Source organism: Melospiza georgiana, chromosome 10, assembly GCF_028018845.1.
Source record: "Melospiza georgiana isolate bMelGeo1 chromosome 10, bMelGeo1.pri, whole genome shotgun sequence".
Classification (NCBI taxonomy): Eukaryota; Metazoa; Chordata; class Aves; order Passeriformes; family Passerellidae; genus Melospiza; species Melospiza georgiana.
This window is the reverse complement of record NC_080439.1, coordinates 6,836,321-6,852,511: the sequence shown is the minus strand read 5'-3', so window position 1 is coordinate 6,852,511 and position 16,191 is coordinate 6,836,321. Positions and strand designations below refer to the sequence as shown.

Below are 16,191 nucleotides of genomic sequence, written 5' to 3'. Positions count from 1 at the left end.
ACCTTCACCTTCTCTGCATCACACAAAATTCCCACTGTTTAAACTCAGAGTCTTTAGTGTGAGAAAACCTCCAGCAGTGTTTTACTCTCCCTCTGCTGCTGGAATATTAGCAGATATTACTACTGTACTGCAATTCTTTTAAGAGAAACAGAAGATAAAAGCTGATTTGGCATAATGAAATTAAGCATGCCACAGAAGGAAAGCTTAAAAACAGCACCCACTGCAGTGCACTGAGGCAGCAGTTCAGTTATGTTCCATGTTCCACCTGAATGGAAACTGGACTGAGTCTTTATTCCCAAATGACAACAGCTGGTGACTTTGCAGTTTTTTGCAAGAGAAATATGGTTTGTCAATAGCTTTGAAAACCTGATCAAGCAACTTTGTCTAAAGAGCAACTCAAGATTCTCATAATAAGACAAAAGCAGATTGGTTTGATAAATTACTTTATTATTTGGAGGTAACGTGAAACTTTTCAAAAAGAGGCCTCATAATTATTTACCCACAAGATCTTTTAGGATACAAAAATGTAGCAGTACTGTTTATTTTTTTTTTTTAGATCAGTTAAATGCTATTTGGTTTTCCACAGCTTTTGAGATAAGGAGCAAAACTTCATTATGTCCCAAAACAGACCACCACACCATTGTAAATTAAGCTTAAAAGCAACATTGAGCTGTGTCTTGACAGCCAATTCCTGCTGAAAAAAAGACATCCCCATTCCTGTGACCCTGAGTGCACCTTCCCCCTGCAAACACAGGCACTTACAGACCCTGCTGGGAGGCACAGGGGGAGCCACACCAGGGGCTCCCTGCGGAGGGTCAGCCACGCACTGAAAGCTTCTGACTCTGCTCCCAGTCCTGGAGAGGCAATTCTTTGTCTCAATCTCCCTGTCCTGAACAGGCTTTGCTTCTCACCAACATCACAAAGGCATTAAATACATTCTTACACATCAGGTGGAAAGCATTGCTTGCTTACTGAAATGAAAATGCTCCATAATAAAAAAAATTAACAAACCAGTGCTTAATATAACATTCACTCCATGGAATGTAACACTTCTGTGATACAGTAAAAGTTTACACTAAAATAGATTGCTGAATACAAACTTTCAACTTTTAAAACAGCAGAGTAACTTTCTCTGCAAGTACTCACAAGCTTGTTCAAATATAAAAGACCAAATTTTATTTTTTAAGAGAAAAATAAGAGCAATTTAAGGCCAAAGTACCAGCAAGGAAGACTAGTATGTGAAAATAGACAAGAAATTAGACAAGAAATAATTAATAAATAAGCACAGGCATTTGCAAGGTTATGCCTCTATCTATTAGCTAACCTGTAAAGCTGTTCCCAGGAAAAGATACTAGAGAAAATAGACATTTATACAAAATTATAAAATGCTTGTTACAGGAATTATTGCTTTACAAGGGACATAAACATCCTTTTTCTATTATAGTACCAATTAGGTCTCTGAAAATTTCTAACTTTGTTAAAATGGAACTTGAATTATGCAAAAAACCCAATATAAACTTCCTACAAAAAGGAGTCCATCCCATTCCTGAGTATGCTAAAGCTATAAAACAGAAGGAGCACCGAGCAGGCAGCAGTTTTCACAGTAAAGAGGTCTAAGGACATTTTCTTTCTACACACTGTTTCCCTCCTTCTTCATATTCTTGTTTGGAAATCCACATCTGCTGGAAAGTACCCTAGAAAAATAAAGAAACAAAAGCAACACACAATGAAAAAACATCAGAACACAAATGATGGTTAATTGAAACATGATTAGGTTTTCCTAGGAGGGAAAACAAGCAAGTCGTTACATTAAATTAAGTATTAGGACTTGACTGCTTAAGTGTCTTTTCCTTGAGTTTTATTGCTAAGGGATTAAACTCAAGACAGGAAGGGCAGCACCAAATGCTGATTCCAGTCTCCCTTTCCCATGATGATAAATTAACCCCCAAAAAGCACTGCAGTGCTCAGTAACTTGTAGAATTAACCTCAGGAATATGATGCAGAAACAGGTTTGCTACTTTCCTGGTCTACTAGATACAGTCTAGAGAAAGTACATACATTTCAAGGTTTTACCTTGCCACTAAAAACGGGAGAACATGGCAGGCTATGTTGTCACTGGAAACACTCACACCTCTTTTTAAAGCAGATTCTCTTCCCCTTACCATGAGGATAGCCAAGGTTATGATTACATAGCACAGACTCTGCAATGCACAGATGTCTGGTGGCAGTGCTGTTCAGCACAGCAATGCAGTAACACAGCTTTACTAACCAAAGAAGCCAGAAATGCAGTAACACAGCTTTACTAACCAAAGAAGCCAGAATGGAGCCCCCAATCCACGAGCTGAACCTCCTCTCCACAGTGGTGTTGTTGGCTATCAACTTCAGGCGCATGCTCTGCACAGAAAGGGAGCAAATGTCACACAAATGTAAGCTGGTGACCTTCAGGGACAAGCAGCACAAGGAACCTGGTGCCTATACCAATATCAGCTGAAAAAGGTCCATTTCAGTACATCTGCAATACTGCTCATCTGCCCTGCATTTGCAATTCAAACAGCCACAGTGGAACAGGAAATATGGTTTTTACCTTGTGATCCAACAGCAAATGGTTAAGGCAAGGAATGGGCAGGTGAAGAGCAATAATATCACAGTGTGTAGTGTCATCTCCAACATGCACTGGGACTAAAATGACTTATATTGCTAGACTTAAGTCATCTAGTCTTATTTGGATCCATTCACTCCTTTTGCTTTCCAAATGCCTTAGAGCAATAAAATCTTTGAATTTCAAATGGGCTCCTCCTCAGCTATTATAAGCAGCGAATACATTTCTCAGTTTCTGCTAACATTCATCATTTCAGAGTTGTCCCAAGCAGAACATTTTTGCTTGAATACTAAAATTCAAGAAATATCATAATCTGTATGTACTCTCAGATGCGAGGTATCAATACTTTCTTCAACATCAAATTATTAAAAAAATATGTTACTCAGAGACAAAACCTGGTGATTTAGGTTGTCTGCAGAATTAAGGAAAAACAATTGCCACAACAAAGTGACCTCAGGCAGAATGACTGAATGTGCCTCAAGTTAGTCAGCAACACTTCAAAAGAGGGACCATCGAGAGAAACACTGGCTGTTGCTTGGGGACAATTAGAGAACTCAGGATCACAATATGAGAGCAAGAGTGGAGCAGTAAAATACTCAAGGAATATTGGAGTTTATTCTGTATGAAACTCCTCAAGAATTCTTTCTTTTCTTTAGAGAGGGAGGTTTCTAAACCCTGCAGAAATCTATTCAGCTAAGAGTATCAAAGCCACAATATCCTTGTGTACTTATGTGGCAGAAAAGTAAAATGTTAAGTACTCAATGCAATAATGGAAAGTGTTGTTTTACCGGTGGGGTTTTCTGGGACAGCTCCCTGTTCAATCTGTCAGTGAAACTCTGTATTAGAGTGTTTCCTCCTGCTACAATCACACTGCCATACAGACCCTAAAAAGAGAAAAAAAAATACCTGGAGCTTTACCTTGGAAATCATTCTGAAAACAGCTCTTCCTCACAAGAGAGAGGGGTGGCACGAGAATGTATAGTCAACAACAACAATGCAACAGTATTACCTCTTCCAATTAAATTTATTATTTAATCACTTAAAAATATTGCAAGGCAGCTTAATATTAAACTACAAAAGGAAGGAAGAAGCCATATGTTCTACATGATTTCACTGAACAATTTCTACTATGGAAAACCCTCAACCTGCAGATCTCCTCTGTATGCAAATTGTTGAGTTTTTTACAGCTGAATGCAACCTCAAAAGAAAACCCCACAGCCCTGCAGCAGTTTTCTATCTCACAGTTGTTGAACACACACCATGGCCCAGCCCACTAAGCCCTCCTCACACACTGGTTAACAGAAAAAAATCGTTGAAAGAACTCTCATGCAATCCGTATCAAACTGACACCTGACAGCACATTTTAAATTAATTTTAAAAATAATGTTTTCCTTTAGAACTTCTTTATAAATTCCATGTATATTCTAAACATAACAATGCCTAAAAATCTGAGGATAACACTCCAACTTAGAAACATAAATGCTTATCTGAAGCCAGTCCAATCCAAATTATGCAGTGCCAGCCACAAAATCTGTGCATCAGATTTTTATATATGGGTAGAAACAGTAAGTAAAAGGTCCTGATTTAGCATTTTGTAAGACAAAACTAATGGTACATATCCCTATATAGAAATACATAATACTTACAGAATTATCCTAACATATTTATCATTATCCTAGGAAATCTCTTCACTTTGCTGTTCTAGTCCCAAAAACATGCACAGAAATATCTATGCCTAAAATACAGCCTGGCTGAGTGGCACTTACCGGCCTGATATCTATATCACACATTCCAACGCTTGTTGTGACAACGTGGCTCACACCCAGCATGGTGTTACCAGATAAACCCTGCAGGGAAATCAGCAATCTGCACATCACTGCTTCAAGAGAGCAAGGCATAGAAAAGCCCTGAACGAGATGAATTTTACAAGTGTTACTGGAGAGGGAGCTAAGCATTTTGTTAGGGAAGGAATAAAAATATCCCTATTTTTCCAGTCAGCTCATCACCACCCAATTTGAACATTTCATCCTTCCCTTCCCCAGCCATAATTCAAGACAGGCAAACTCTACCCCCAGGAGAACTCCACAATGCAAATCCATCCAAATCACAGGATTAAAAATGTTATACAAAAGAAGCCATGTGATAGCCCAGTCATGCAGAGCCTTCCAATCTCAGCTATCACAGTGCTTTTACCTTTACATTGGAAGGGTCAAACAATCCCTCAGGAATTTTCAGACGCTCAGCACCAAAGTCACAGTTGTAGCCATTGGGGAACTCATAATGAACTGTTGGCATCTGTGCTGCCACCCTGGAGCATCAGACAGAAAGCAACACATTAAAGTGCTCTCTAAACAGGATATCAAGTTATCTAAGCAGTGTTATAAACTACAGTTCCAATGGGAACACCGTGAGTCATAAGACTTACGATAATATTTATTATGATCTCATCTTGGAATATTCAACAAAAAACTATCACCTGGGTATATGCAGTACTCCTACTTGCATAAATCATCAATTTTAGATAAAACCTTCTTCCATAACAAAACCAGCCAACAGCAGTGAACAGGCTGAGCACCACACACACAACTGGTAACAGATTTTACAAGAAAGAAAAAAGTAACATACTGTTCATCATAGGTTGAATCTGATACTTGGAGGACAGAAGCCTGGAAGTCCTGAATGACACACTGTGGAGTTAAAAATAACATGAATTTATAGAAATTTTAATCTTCAGTTTTATAAAATTTATAGAATTGGTAGCAACTTTTCAAAAATTTTTCTCATTCTTCAAGAGAAAATGCTGATATACTTGTGAACAAAACTTATTTATGGAACACTCAGGGGAGGTGAGAGCAGGAGGAATTACCTACTTACATTACACATGTAGTTGTGCCAAGACCTGGTGACCTGGGGCAACTTCTCTTTTCTCTTCCAATTTGCTGGTGACCCCTCACGGACTGCCTCCTGAGATTGTAGGGTACAAAGTCATCAGGTAAACATTTAAGCCTCTCCCCAAGACATCACCTATTAAATAAAGTTATTTTCCCACCTTTGAAGCAATCATATATGGAGGAATTATCTCTACGTTCATTTCCTGAAACAACTCCCGGCACTGCATAGTGATAAAGTCTCCTGCAAGTGGAGATTTTACAATACCTGGAAAGCAAAGAGGGGATCCAAAATAAAAACAAAAACAACTAACATGGTAAGTATCCAAATCATGCTCTCTTAACTATTTGTCAGTGAACACTATTAGGGTTTTTTTCCTTTTTAAGGGGGCAGAGAGATGTAAAAGCAGTAACACAACTGTGCAAGCAGAAATCCCTCTAATCACTTGATACTGCAGTGCTGTAATCCATGAAAGTTCATACCTTGCTGAAGTACATATCCATCATGCACTGGAATAGCAGTGGTGTGTGTTGCTCCACTATCCAAGATGAGACCTGTAGATCTCCCATTAGCAAAACTAGTCGAAGTGATTAAGGAAAACATTGTAATTTTCACTTTAGAAAAAAAAAAAGTGCTGCCATACAATTAAATCATAACTAGGAATGAGGACCCCAACATGTTATTCCTTGCCTCTGCAAAGGGATTTGTCCTTTTCCAGTGTGTACCATCTTTCTGTGAAGTGCAAAATCTCATAGAGAGAGCAGCATTTAACTTCTATCTGTGAACTAACTCAGGCTTTGGAGGCTCAAGGGTGAGACTTTGTGCCACTACTATGCAGCAAGCTCTGAGTACATCCAGCTCATTTAGACTCGAAGCTGGAAACATGTTATTAGGTAAAATAATTACAAATGTTTTCTTAAGGCTATGAAAACATCAAGCTCTAATTACCGTATTTAGTAGTGTGCACATCACCATTTCAGGTCTGTAATATTCTTATCCAGAGTATACAATGAAAAAAAAAAACAAAAAAAAAAGACTTTGACCCCAAGGACAGAGTCAGATTGGGAGAACTTCAAAAATGAGCTCTGATGCCTTAAAGTTCAGAAAATGCATTTGTTTACTTCCTCCCTGGATCTTTATGGAAAAAATCAATTTTAAGAAATCTAGGCAGGCTGTTATACTTGGAATTGCCTGGAAAAAGTTTACCATAATTTCCTGAGGGAGGAAAATAAAACCAAGCAGTGAAACATTTGAAAGGATACGCTGTCAGAACAGCAGTTTTACACAAGAAAAAGGCCGGGATGTTGTAGTGCTCAAACATCAGTTCCGTCAGTTTCTCACGCTTTGCCCTGGTATTCCACTAAAAAATAATAAACCCAAACCACAAGGAAGTGACCAAAAGGAAGCTGTGTTTGCACACTAATAGATTGCTAACACAATAAAGAAGTTATTAGAAAAACTGCAGCCACGGTTTCCAATCATACCAAAATTCTACATAAATGGATTTATAGTAATTTACTTTAGAACGTTTTTCATTCCATTTATACTACAACACATCAATGTTTATCTGTCACACAAAAGTGCCACACACCTTTCATGTTACATTACATTTCTACATTTCTGCAGCTCTTTCAGTGTCAGGCTCCCTAAGAACTCTCTAAAGCAAGCACCCTGCCTTTAACAAGGGGGAAGATACATGAAGGAACTTGCCCAGTGGGAAGAAAAATAAATCCAGACTTTCCAGTTCCCAAAGTACCTTTCTACAGTTCTACTGCAGTTGTGATTAAGCCAGGATATAACTGAAATATTCAGCACATTATTGAAAATGTGAAGTTTTTTCCAAGCCAATACAAGAACGTAAGATTAGGTTTTTAAGGAGAATTTCAATGGGAATGTCTCTATTCAGACACCCACTGAGCCATCAAACAGCCACTGAAAACTCATCCACACTCCACAAGCTGTGATTCAACACAAGGGAACAATGAAATTCAGCAAAATCCTTCTCATAAGGTTTTCTTAAAGAAAGGCATCGCTTGTGTATGGCATGTCTACCTTTTCTACTCTGACTTCAAGATCTGCCTTCAAATGCTGAGCATTTTAAAATGACAGAAACCTTGTCCAGATTTTCCCAGAAATTTGTATTCATCCACTTCAGCTGCCTTACAGGACAACTTACAGAAAGTAAGACAGAAAAATTAAAACTTCTCCATTACAAATATTATTCTGTGTCACTTAATGTTACTTGTAAAACTAAATGAAGCAAGATTTTTTTTATGGCTTTTTATTAAGTGTAACTTAATATATAAGACATCCAAACATCTTTTTTCTTTTTATTCTAAGCAGTAAAATTTTTTTTTTTAACTTTTGGCTTCTTTTCAATAAGTGAAAAACAATAGCATATTGTACATACTTCCTAATACAACTCATAAAAACTATTTCAAATTGAGGGTTTTCCAGAAGCTGTCCAAGTACTTCAAAATTGTCACTTCTGTAGCTAAGTTTTAGCACTTGTCACCTACAAGCCATTGTCAGACTTATCCAGGACTAATATTTACAGAGTTATCAAAAAGACTTATCAAAATGCACAGCTGCTTTTACTCACTGGTGCTTCAGACATAAGGACAGGATGCAAACTTGCTTCAGATTTAATATGCATCTTGTAAGTGTGATCCAAAATTGCCTGGAAACTATCCCAGTCTTCAACTATAACAACATTGAGACAAACAGGTTAGTTACTTCTAAATTTTGTTTCATTTCATAAAAACATAAATGCTGTCCAATTTAGTTTTTTGCATAGAGCTCTTCAATCAAAAGCTGTCCTCAGCAGACACACACCTTCTCTAACAGATCTGGAGAATTCTCTTCCTCCACAATCACCATGACATCAACAATTGTACAGAAAGCCCACTAACAGTGAAAACCAACCACATCTCCATGCAATTTGTAAAGCAGGAATTCTGTTCTTACAGCCTCTGCTGCTGTACATAACATCTGTCAACACAACCATAACTTCCTGCAGCCTGGCAATGCTATTTTTTAAAATTCAGGTAGAAAAAGACAAGAGCACCATACTCATTCCATTTTTTAGAGGTGAAATGGCTTCCATATTCTCCCTTGGAACTCTCAGGGCATTAGTGTCTATGTAGTAGGTTGGGCCCCCTTGTTTGCCTTTGTCACCATCTATCTCCATCAGAGTGCTGCCATTGTCCCTTTCCAGCACCACACCAATGGCTGTTGGAAAATCCACCTGCAAGGCAAGAGGCAAGCAGCACATAAGGATTAGCAATGTTCTGCAAGTTGGTGTTTTTCTCATAAATTCACAAGTTTCTTTATACAATACAGTCAGAACAAACCCCAATGTATTCAGAAGGGTTGTAACTCGCAAAGAAGACTTTTTAAGGCATAAATTCATGTTGAATTTCCATTGAGGCAGATGCTCTCACCTTTGGGCAGTCCTCGCCTGCATAGCCTGCTCTCACTGTGTATGAGCCAATGTCAAAAACCAGAGCCCCAACTTCATCTGAAAAGATTGTCAATAAAGAAATGTTATTACACTCTTCTGCAACTCTAACCTTTCCCTGCCCACTGCCTGCTTTAATTGGAAAGCAAGACAAGCAAATCAAGGGATCTTTTACAAAGCAAGAAGAAACTTCTCTATTCAGAACTCCCGCTACCAGAGAGCAGTTGGAAAACTGCAGACAAGCTTTAACTGGGGCATTGCAATCCCTCCGTTTGGCGTAAGGAAGAGAACTTTAGTAGAAGAGTTTGGAAAACGTAGTAGCAGCTAAACGGATCGCGAGATAAAACTTTCAAGAAGTTCTAATTTAACAGCCACACGAAGCCAGGCGAGCGCAGAGCCCCCGCGGGTGATGAGGATGAGGAAGGTGGGACTGAAAACATCAACCGTGTGAGGGAAGGGGTCAGAGCGCCCATCCCTACGGGCCCGATCCTGATCTATGCACACCCTAAAGGAAACCTTTGGGAAAGGATCGGATGTCACAGGGGATGTGCACAGGGGGAACCACACCCGGCTCCCAAAGTGCGGGGACCTTCTCCGGACCTTGGCACGGCGGATCCTGCCCAAGGCCGCGGTGCGAGCGGTACCCGGCGGAGGCACCTCGGGGCCGCCAAGGACATAAGCAACATAAACCACATAAACAAGGCCCGCCGCCTCTTCCTCCTGCTCCTCACGCGTGGGACACGGAGGGGCCGCGGCAGCGCCGGGCCGGGCTGAGGGAGGCGGGAAGCGCCCGCCGGGGCCGCACGCGCCGCCTCGCGGGGCGGGGGAGGGGAGGGCGGCGCCGGACTCACCTCCCCCGTACACGCCGCCGCTCATGGCTGCCGCTGGGCCCGGGCCCGGCCCCGCCGTCCGCCGTGCCCGCGCCGCCCGGCCCCGCTCCCCGCCTGCCCCGGTGTCCGCGGGCCCCGCGCTCCCCGCCCGCTCCTCTCGCCGCCGACCCAGCAACAAAAGCGCCCCGGCCACGCTCCCCGCCCGCGGCGCGGCCCGACCCGCAGCGCCGTCGCCCGCCCGCCAATGGCAGCGCCGCGCGGGCAGAGCCGGCCAATCGCGGCCGGCGGGAGGCGGGGCCTTGCCGCGGTCAGCCAATCCTGAAGCCGGACGCGGAGGGCGGGCTGGCGAGGGAGTGCAGGGCGGGGGGGCGGTGTGAGGGGAGCGGCGGCGGGAGGGGACGGGAGAGCGCAGAGGAGGCGGGGGGTGAGAGGAGCGGGGCAGGTGAGCTGGGGACCGTGAGAGGAATCACAGAATGGTTCAGGCGGGAAGGAACCACAGTGGGTCCTCTGGTCGCACTTCCCAGAGCCAGCAGGGTCGTCCCAGAGCACGTGGCACAGGATTGTGCAGAGGGTCCTGGGGTATCTCCAGTAGGGGCGACTCCACATCTTCTGTGGGCAATCCGCTCTAATGAGCGATCATTGCACAGGAAAATTCTCTCATATTCGGGTGGAACTTCCTGTACATCAGTTTCTGCCCGGTGTCTCTTGTTCTGTTGCTCAGCACCACCTGAGAAGGGCCTGATCCATCTTTTGCTGACATTGTTGAGTTCACCTCCTCCCGAGGCTGAAGAGGCTCTGCTCCCTCAGCTTCTCTTCATGAAACACTCCATTCCCTTCTTCATCCTCCGCTAGGCAGCTCCAGGAGCTCCCTGTCCTCTTGTATTGAGCCCAGAACTGGACATGGGCCCTCCCCAATATCCACCTGACAGGAGCCTATAACCAGGTGGGATCAGCCTCTTCTCCTGAGCAACCAGTGACAGGACCAGGGGATATAATCTCAAACTATGCCAGGCACAGGTTGGACTCAGTCTCAGAGATCTTTTCCAACCTAACTGATTCTGTGACTCCCCTGCTGCTCTCCCTGCTCTGTTGGGCTCTTCCGCTGAAATAAAAAGCTTTTGAAGCCTGTCTTGGTTACCCTGCCTCGTGTGGTTCCTTTCTTGCTTGGGGCAGAGCCCTTGGTCCCCAGGGCTGGTGTGTCTCGGAGCTGGGCAGTTCAGCTGCCAGTTTTCCAGCTGAACTTGTAGTTAGGATTTCACATCGCCTTGTTTGGTGCACTCAGAGCACTCAGCCAAACCTGGTGTTCAGCCAGGACAGCCAGGGATGGGTAACTGTAAAGCTGCAGGAATTAAAGAAAACAAAAGAAAGACCTCAGGCCTAACCAGCAGTTAACTAATATTTTAACTGGAAAACAAGGGAATTGGCTTAAAGGGCAAGTGTTCCTGGTGTGCAACTTTTTGAATTTTTATGTGAGGTGGGTGTTTTTGGAGGGGATGGGAAGCTGTGTGTTCTTTTAAAGTTTACCTAAGATATGTAGCTTATTTTTGTAATACTGTAGCAAGGATCTTCAAGTAATTAGATTCAGCCTGCTTAATAGAATATTTTACTTATTACATTTACGTTTGACTATAAAGTTTTGGATAGCATAATGAACAATCTTAATAACACCTGCTTATTGGACTATAAATGATAAAAAGAAGTGCTTCTTGTATTTTCACCATAAAACAAAAATTTATGGTGTGAGCTCACTTTGTCTTACTTGGATGGGGAGTTCAGAACTTCCTACAAAACTTTAAGGTTTTTTCCTAACCTGTGACTAAAGTTTCAGTTATACCTCCCTAAGTACACTGAATTTAATCAGGGAGATAAAACTGGCATTTGATGTACCCAGTAGTTTTGTTTTGGAGGCTGAATAATTTAGCTTGATAAAGCTGTTGAGAATTTAACAAATCTCAGCAAACTTCATGCTGGTGAAGAGGAAAAGCAGCCTAGATGTGTGTTTGTACTGCACCTCCTAAGATGCTGCAGTTAACGTTGGGCTGGTGAACAGCAAAACTTCTTTAAGGGGGAGGGTGTCAAAACATAGGAAAAGTGGTAAAATCCAACAGTTCCAAGGGACAACCACTTGAGTTGGGTTTTTTAAGCACAATTATGACAGTACAAGGAGGTTATTTGATTTACTAACTCTCAAGGGCAAGGAACTTAGTTTCACACACAGTTTGAGTCTCTGTTTCTTTAAGGAGCAAACATAATAATTTTATAATGCAATTAAGAAATTCTTTTACGATTTACAGCACAATACAGCTACAACATATAGATGTTAGCATTAGAAAGATAAATCCTGCCGTTTCATTAACTATACATCCTAAAGCCAGTGCACCTTCATTTTGTATTATGAAATATTTTCAAGTGAGTATGTTATCATGATTTCCAGTATGTGGCACTAATACTCAAGGCATAGTTCTTTGAGGAGGAGGAATGAATTGCAGATGGGAAAAGCAGTTCAGAAAATTTGGAATTACCATGCCAGAGGTTCTTCATTTAGCTCCTTCTTGTGCTTTATTTTGCAGTGATGATTCCTGGTATTCATGTGATAAGTGACACTTTGAGCCAGACACTGCTCTCTGCACAGCAGCTGCTCGTGGCTGATCTGCAAGAGAGGAACCAACACAGCATTCTGCTGCCTTAGTTTTCTTCAATATTTCTTCAACACAAGAACATGCTGGTATCTGGAAGCCTCAGGGTTTGATAGCTATAAGAAACAAAGCCTTGCAAACCACAAGAAGTCTGGAGTATAAGGGGAAGGAAATATAGACTGACAACTCTCCAGGTCCCTCTTTTGTCCTCCTTGTACTGTTCCAGGCGTTTCCATCAGTGGAAAGTGTGCAGAGCATCATCACTGTGGTTTGACTAGGCTCTGCAGTGACTTTGCCTTGCAGCAGGTGGATAACCCAACACTGTTCCATGCACAAGAGAAATGGATTTGAGGCATTTGTTTTTAGCAGTCTAACCTGAGTTACAGAGTTGCAAATTTCGATTATTTCAGTGAACTCCTGCACATCATCCTATGTTTGCATAAGAGCAGGTGAAATCTGTAATTTTGCTACCACTTTCCATAATGAACCCAAATATTTAGGGTCTTTTAATAATTTTTGCTTAGTTTCATCAGAAGCAAGGATTATAAAATCAAGGCAGATATGAACAATAACTGTATTTTATCTAGGTCTCCATATTGGTACAAATAGTCATAATATCTTGGCAGGAGTTGTGGATGCAGGTGTGACACAAACCATGGGAATATCACATACTGATTTACTGTGTCTGACATTATATTGTAATACTAGAGCCAGACACTGGCATAAATTGTCCATGGGAATAAAGAGAAGAACAATTTAAAAATGAGGCATGAACCAAGGCATCGAATTATGGTGCTAACTTATAGGCAAAAATTAATTCCATCAGTGATAATCTGGAGAAAGAGAAGTTTCCTAATTATTGCTTTGAGGTTTTTAAGGCTTCATTGTTTCAAGCAAGTTCATTCACCTTTTTGGTGACATAAAGCAATGTAGAAAGTAATGTACATGTCCAGCCAAAACTGAACAGAGTGATTTTTTGTTTCTCAACAAGCAGCTCTTCCCCATGGGGTGGCTGATGGCCTGTTGCTTTTGAGCTGTGCCACACAACTGCCAGCCAGTCTCTAGGCTGCAGTGCCAGCAGACTGCCTGGGACAATGGCTTATTCATCATGTCTGGGTTCCTCCTTCTTTCTTCATTGCACAATGCATGTTAAAGGTTTTATTTTTCCTATTTTCAGATGAGGTCTTAAATGTTTATGTGAACTAGGAAAGCCTCTGTAGATGAAAAAGCAAAATAATAATTAATACTTCTTCACTCAATAGCTTTGTATGACCTCTTAGCTTTCCACTTTCTTTGCTAAAGTACTTGGGTGCTTTGTCAATTTAAATACTCCCCTTCCTCAGGGAGGCTGAATATCATTCTCCTGCAGAAAATGAGCAAGAACAGAAATTAAGTGCTGAGCCTCACTAAGGAGCCTCAACACTGGCACAATGACTTTTAGGTTCTTCTCTCAGACTGAAGTCCAAGCACTGAATTCTGTTTCCTATAAAATGGACTAAAGATAGACACACCTTAAACTTGGATGACCACTGTAGAGACTGTTTGATTCTTAGCAATTGAAAATTCTGAGGAAAAGAGATGTGTCTGGAATCTCTCTGTGACTCCAGCAAGGCACTCCTGAGGCTGTATGTTCCAGAATCTTCTTTTGGAGCTGATGTGTTTAACCGGTTCTGCAAAAGAGCCATGACTCACTCTTATTGTAGAACATGACTGAAGGAAGAGGTGATGGTGCTTGCCATTAATGCACAGTCAACTTTCCCTCACCAATGGATGGCCTGACTCAATTTCAGAGAGCATGCTGAGATTCCATCTGACTGCCTGGAGTGATGGTGACTAGGACATGCTGCAGAACAGGGGGAAAATCATGTAATAACAGAACTACTTTATAGTTCTGTACTGTAAGAGGTTCCTGGGAAACCACATTAGAGGCCTCCAGACCCTTTCATTGTTTAGATCAGGCAGAGTAAGGAGTCACAGAGCCAGATTTGATCAGCACTGTACAGCAATGCTTGCCTGGAACTGGTTCTGAGGTAATTGGTCCTCTGGGCTGAGCTGGCCCTGGCCAGAACTGAAGTGTGCCTGTACTGCCCTTCTCAAATGAGTCTCTTGTGCACATATGTCTCACTTGGCTCAGCCCTGTCAGAACTCTCTGTTTCAGGCTTACTGCTTGCTCTGCAGTCGCTTTGGATTCTTGCAGGGCTTATTTTCTTGGCAGCTGGGCCCACCCTGACCTGGCTCAGTACCTCTCATCTGCAGAAACAAAGCTCCTTACAGCTGGGAACCAGCTTAGCCTGACAAACAGAAGATCTTTGTGTCACCTGAGCCCTGCCATTAAAGAGGGCATTGATCCCCTGCACTCGCCACTGTGGCAGTGTGGCTGTGAGAGTAGAGCAGGCAGCATGGAGCACTGATCTGCCTCCTGGCCAGATGCAGCATGGCAATGTTCACATCCCTGCTCCTGCTTTCCAGGAGCTGCTGCCTTGCCTCAGGAGCATTCTCAAACTGTGTGGGGCTGTCTGGAGACTGTGTGGCTGAAATGAGGCAGTGTGGAGAGCAGAGATGTAGGGGTGTGCTCAGCACTGACCCTACAGACCTGGTGACATGTTTTGTGCCACCATTCAGTCTGGAATCTTGGTCTGCTTTACTTTAAAAAGCTGTTTGCACTTGGCATCAGGAAATGGTTGTTGTGCAGGGGAGGTGTTGGTGTAGCCACATTTGTCCTGTGTGCTCTGCCACCAGGAGAGGGCACAGGCAAAGCCTGTCACTGGATTGCAGGGACATTGGCAATCCACAAAGTGCTGCAGGGTTTGGAGTACAAGTGACAGCAGCATTATTTCTGCTGGGCTTCAAAAACCAAAGTATTGGCTTGGGGGTTTAGATTTATGTATTATTTTATCATCAAATAGATATTTATATTGTTGTTAACTAAATTATTAAACAGCAGTGAGGAAAAACAGCAGTGTATTTGCTGGATGGGCATGTCCCTTCTTTCTTGAATTCATTCATGTCATTACTGTGACATGAATGTCACAGTGACATGAAAGTAGGTACTCTGTCATCCAAAATGAGCGTGTAGAGCAATGCAGTTGCATTGCAGCAAGAAGTCTGATGAGAAAAGGGTTTGTTTCTATTAAGAATTACCAGTTTATAGAGGGAAGCTTCGGATTGCAGTGCTAATCTGAATATTTATTCACAAAAAATCTATCGTAGGGCAGTCATGCTACAGCTGTTCAAAAGTGTCAGCTGCTGAATTACAGCCTCAACACACATCTGCATTATTATGCTCCATTTAAAAAAGTATTGGGATGGTATATATAATATCTTTGCATTTGTTGATGTTTATTGTTTGATGATTTGAAATTGCTTTAACAGATAAATTCATGGCATATTTTATGCCTAATGTAAGAATCCTGACTTTTATATCACATGCGCATTTGTAATCCCTTTGTCTTCTGCTTATGTGGTTATCTTGGAGACTGATTCTTCTCTCTCACCACACTGACACAATGTCTTTTATTTCAGTACAGCAAAACTGTGTGCATCAGGCTCAAGACATCTTCCCTGCAAGTGAAATGGAGAGCAATGAGTGCTTCCAAGTGTTATCACAAAAAGATGTGGTACAGTGGAGAACCTGATCAGATCTGCTGATGATGGATTTTCCTTGAGTCCTGATATCACAGCTTACTTGGGTGGGTACTCTTCATTATTTACTCCTTTATATGAGAATTAGGTGTGGCATAGAGAATCCTGGCTAGGAGGGTGGTCAGGGATGTTCTT

General features: G+C 42.0%; 1 protein-coding gene across 1 annotated transcript; it reads right to left on the bottom strand.

Annotated features, from left to right (window-relative positions):
- Positions 1-426: 426 nt before the first annotated feature.
- On the bottom strand, positions 427-9,846 carry ACTL6A (actin like 6A). The gene is made up of 14 exons (XM_058031420.1): positions 9,800-9,846; positions 8,932-9,008; positions 8,561-8,735; positions 8,091-8,191; positions 6,751-6,848; positions 5,971-6,065; positions 5,649-5,755; positions 5,474-5,563; positions 5,225-5,286; positions 4,793-4,907; positions 4,366-4,446; positions 3,388-3,483; positions 2,308-2,394; positions 427-1,694 (listed from the first exon to the last, which is right to left on the bottom strand). Exons 1-14 carry the CDS (start codon positions 9,822-9,824, stop codon positions 1,614-1,616), a joined length of 1,290 nt encoding a protein of 429 aa, XP_057887403.1. The 5' UTR covers positions 9,825-9,846; the 3' UTR covers positions 427-1,613.
- Positions 9,847-16,191: the final 6,345 nt, after the last annotated feature.

Excerpts from the sequence above, each read along its gene's own strand:
- ACTL6A (XM_058031420.1), bottom strand. The coding sequence starts at position 9,824 with ATGAGCGGCGGCGTGTACGGGGGAG. Across the intron at positions 3,484-4,365 it reads GTGATATAGATATCAGGCCG|GGTCTGTATGGCAGTGTGAT; the intron begins GTAAGTGCCACT and ends TTCTCTTTTTAG. Across the intron at positions 2,395-3,387 it reads TGTCCCAGAAAACCCCACCG|AGCATGCGCCTGAAGTTGAT; the intron begins GTAAAACAACAC and ends CTTTCTGTGCAG.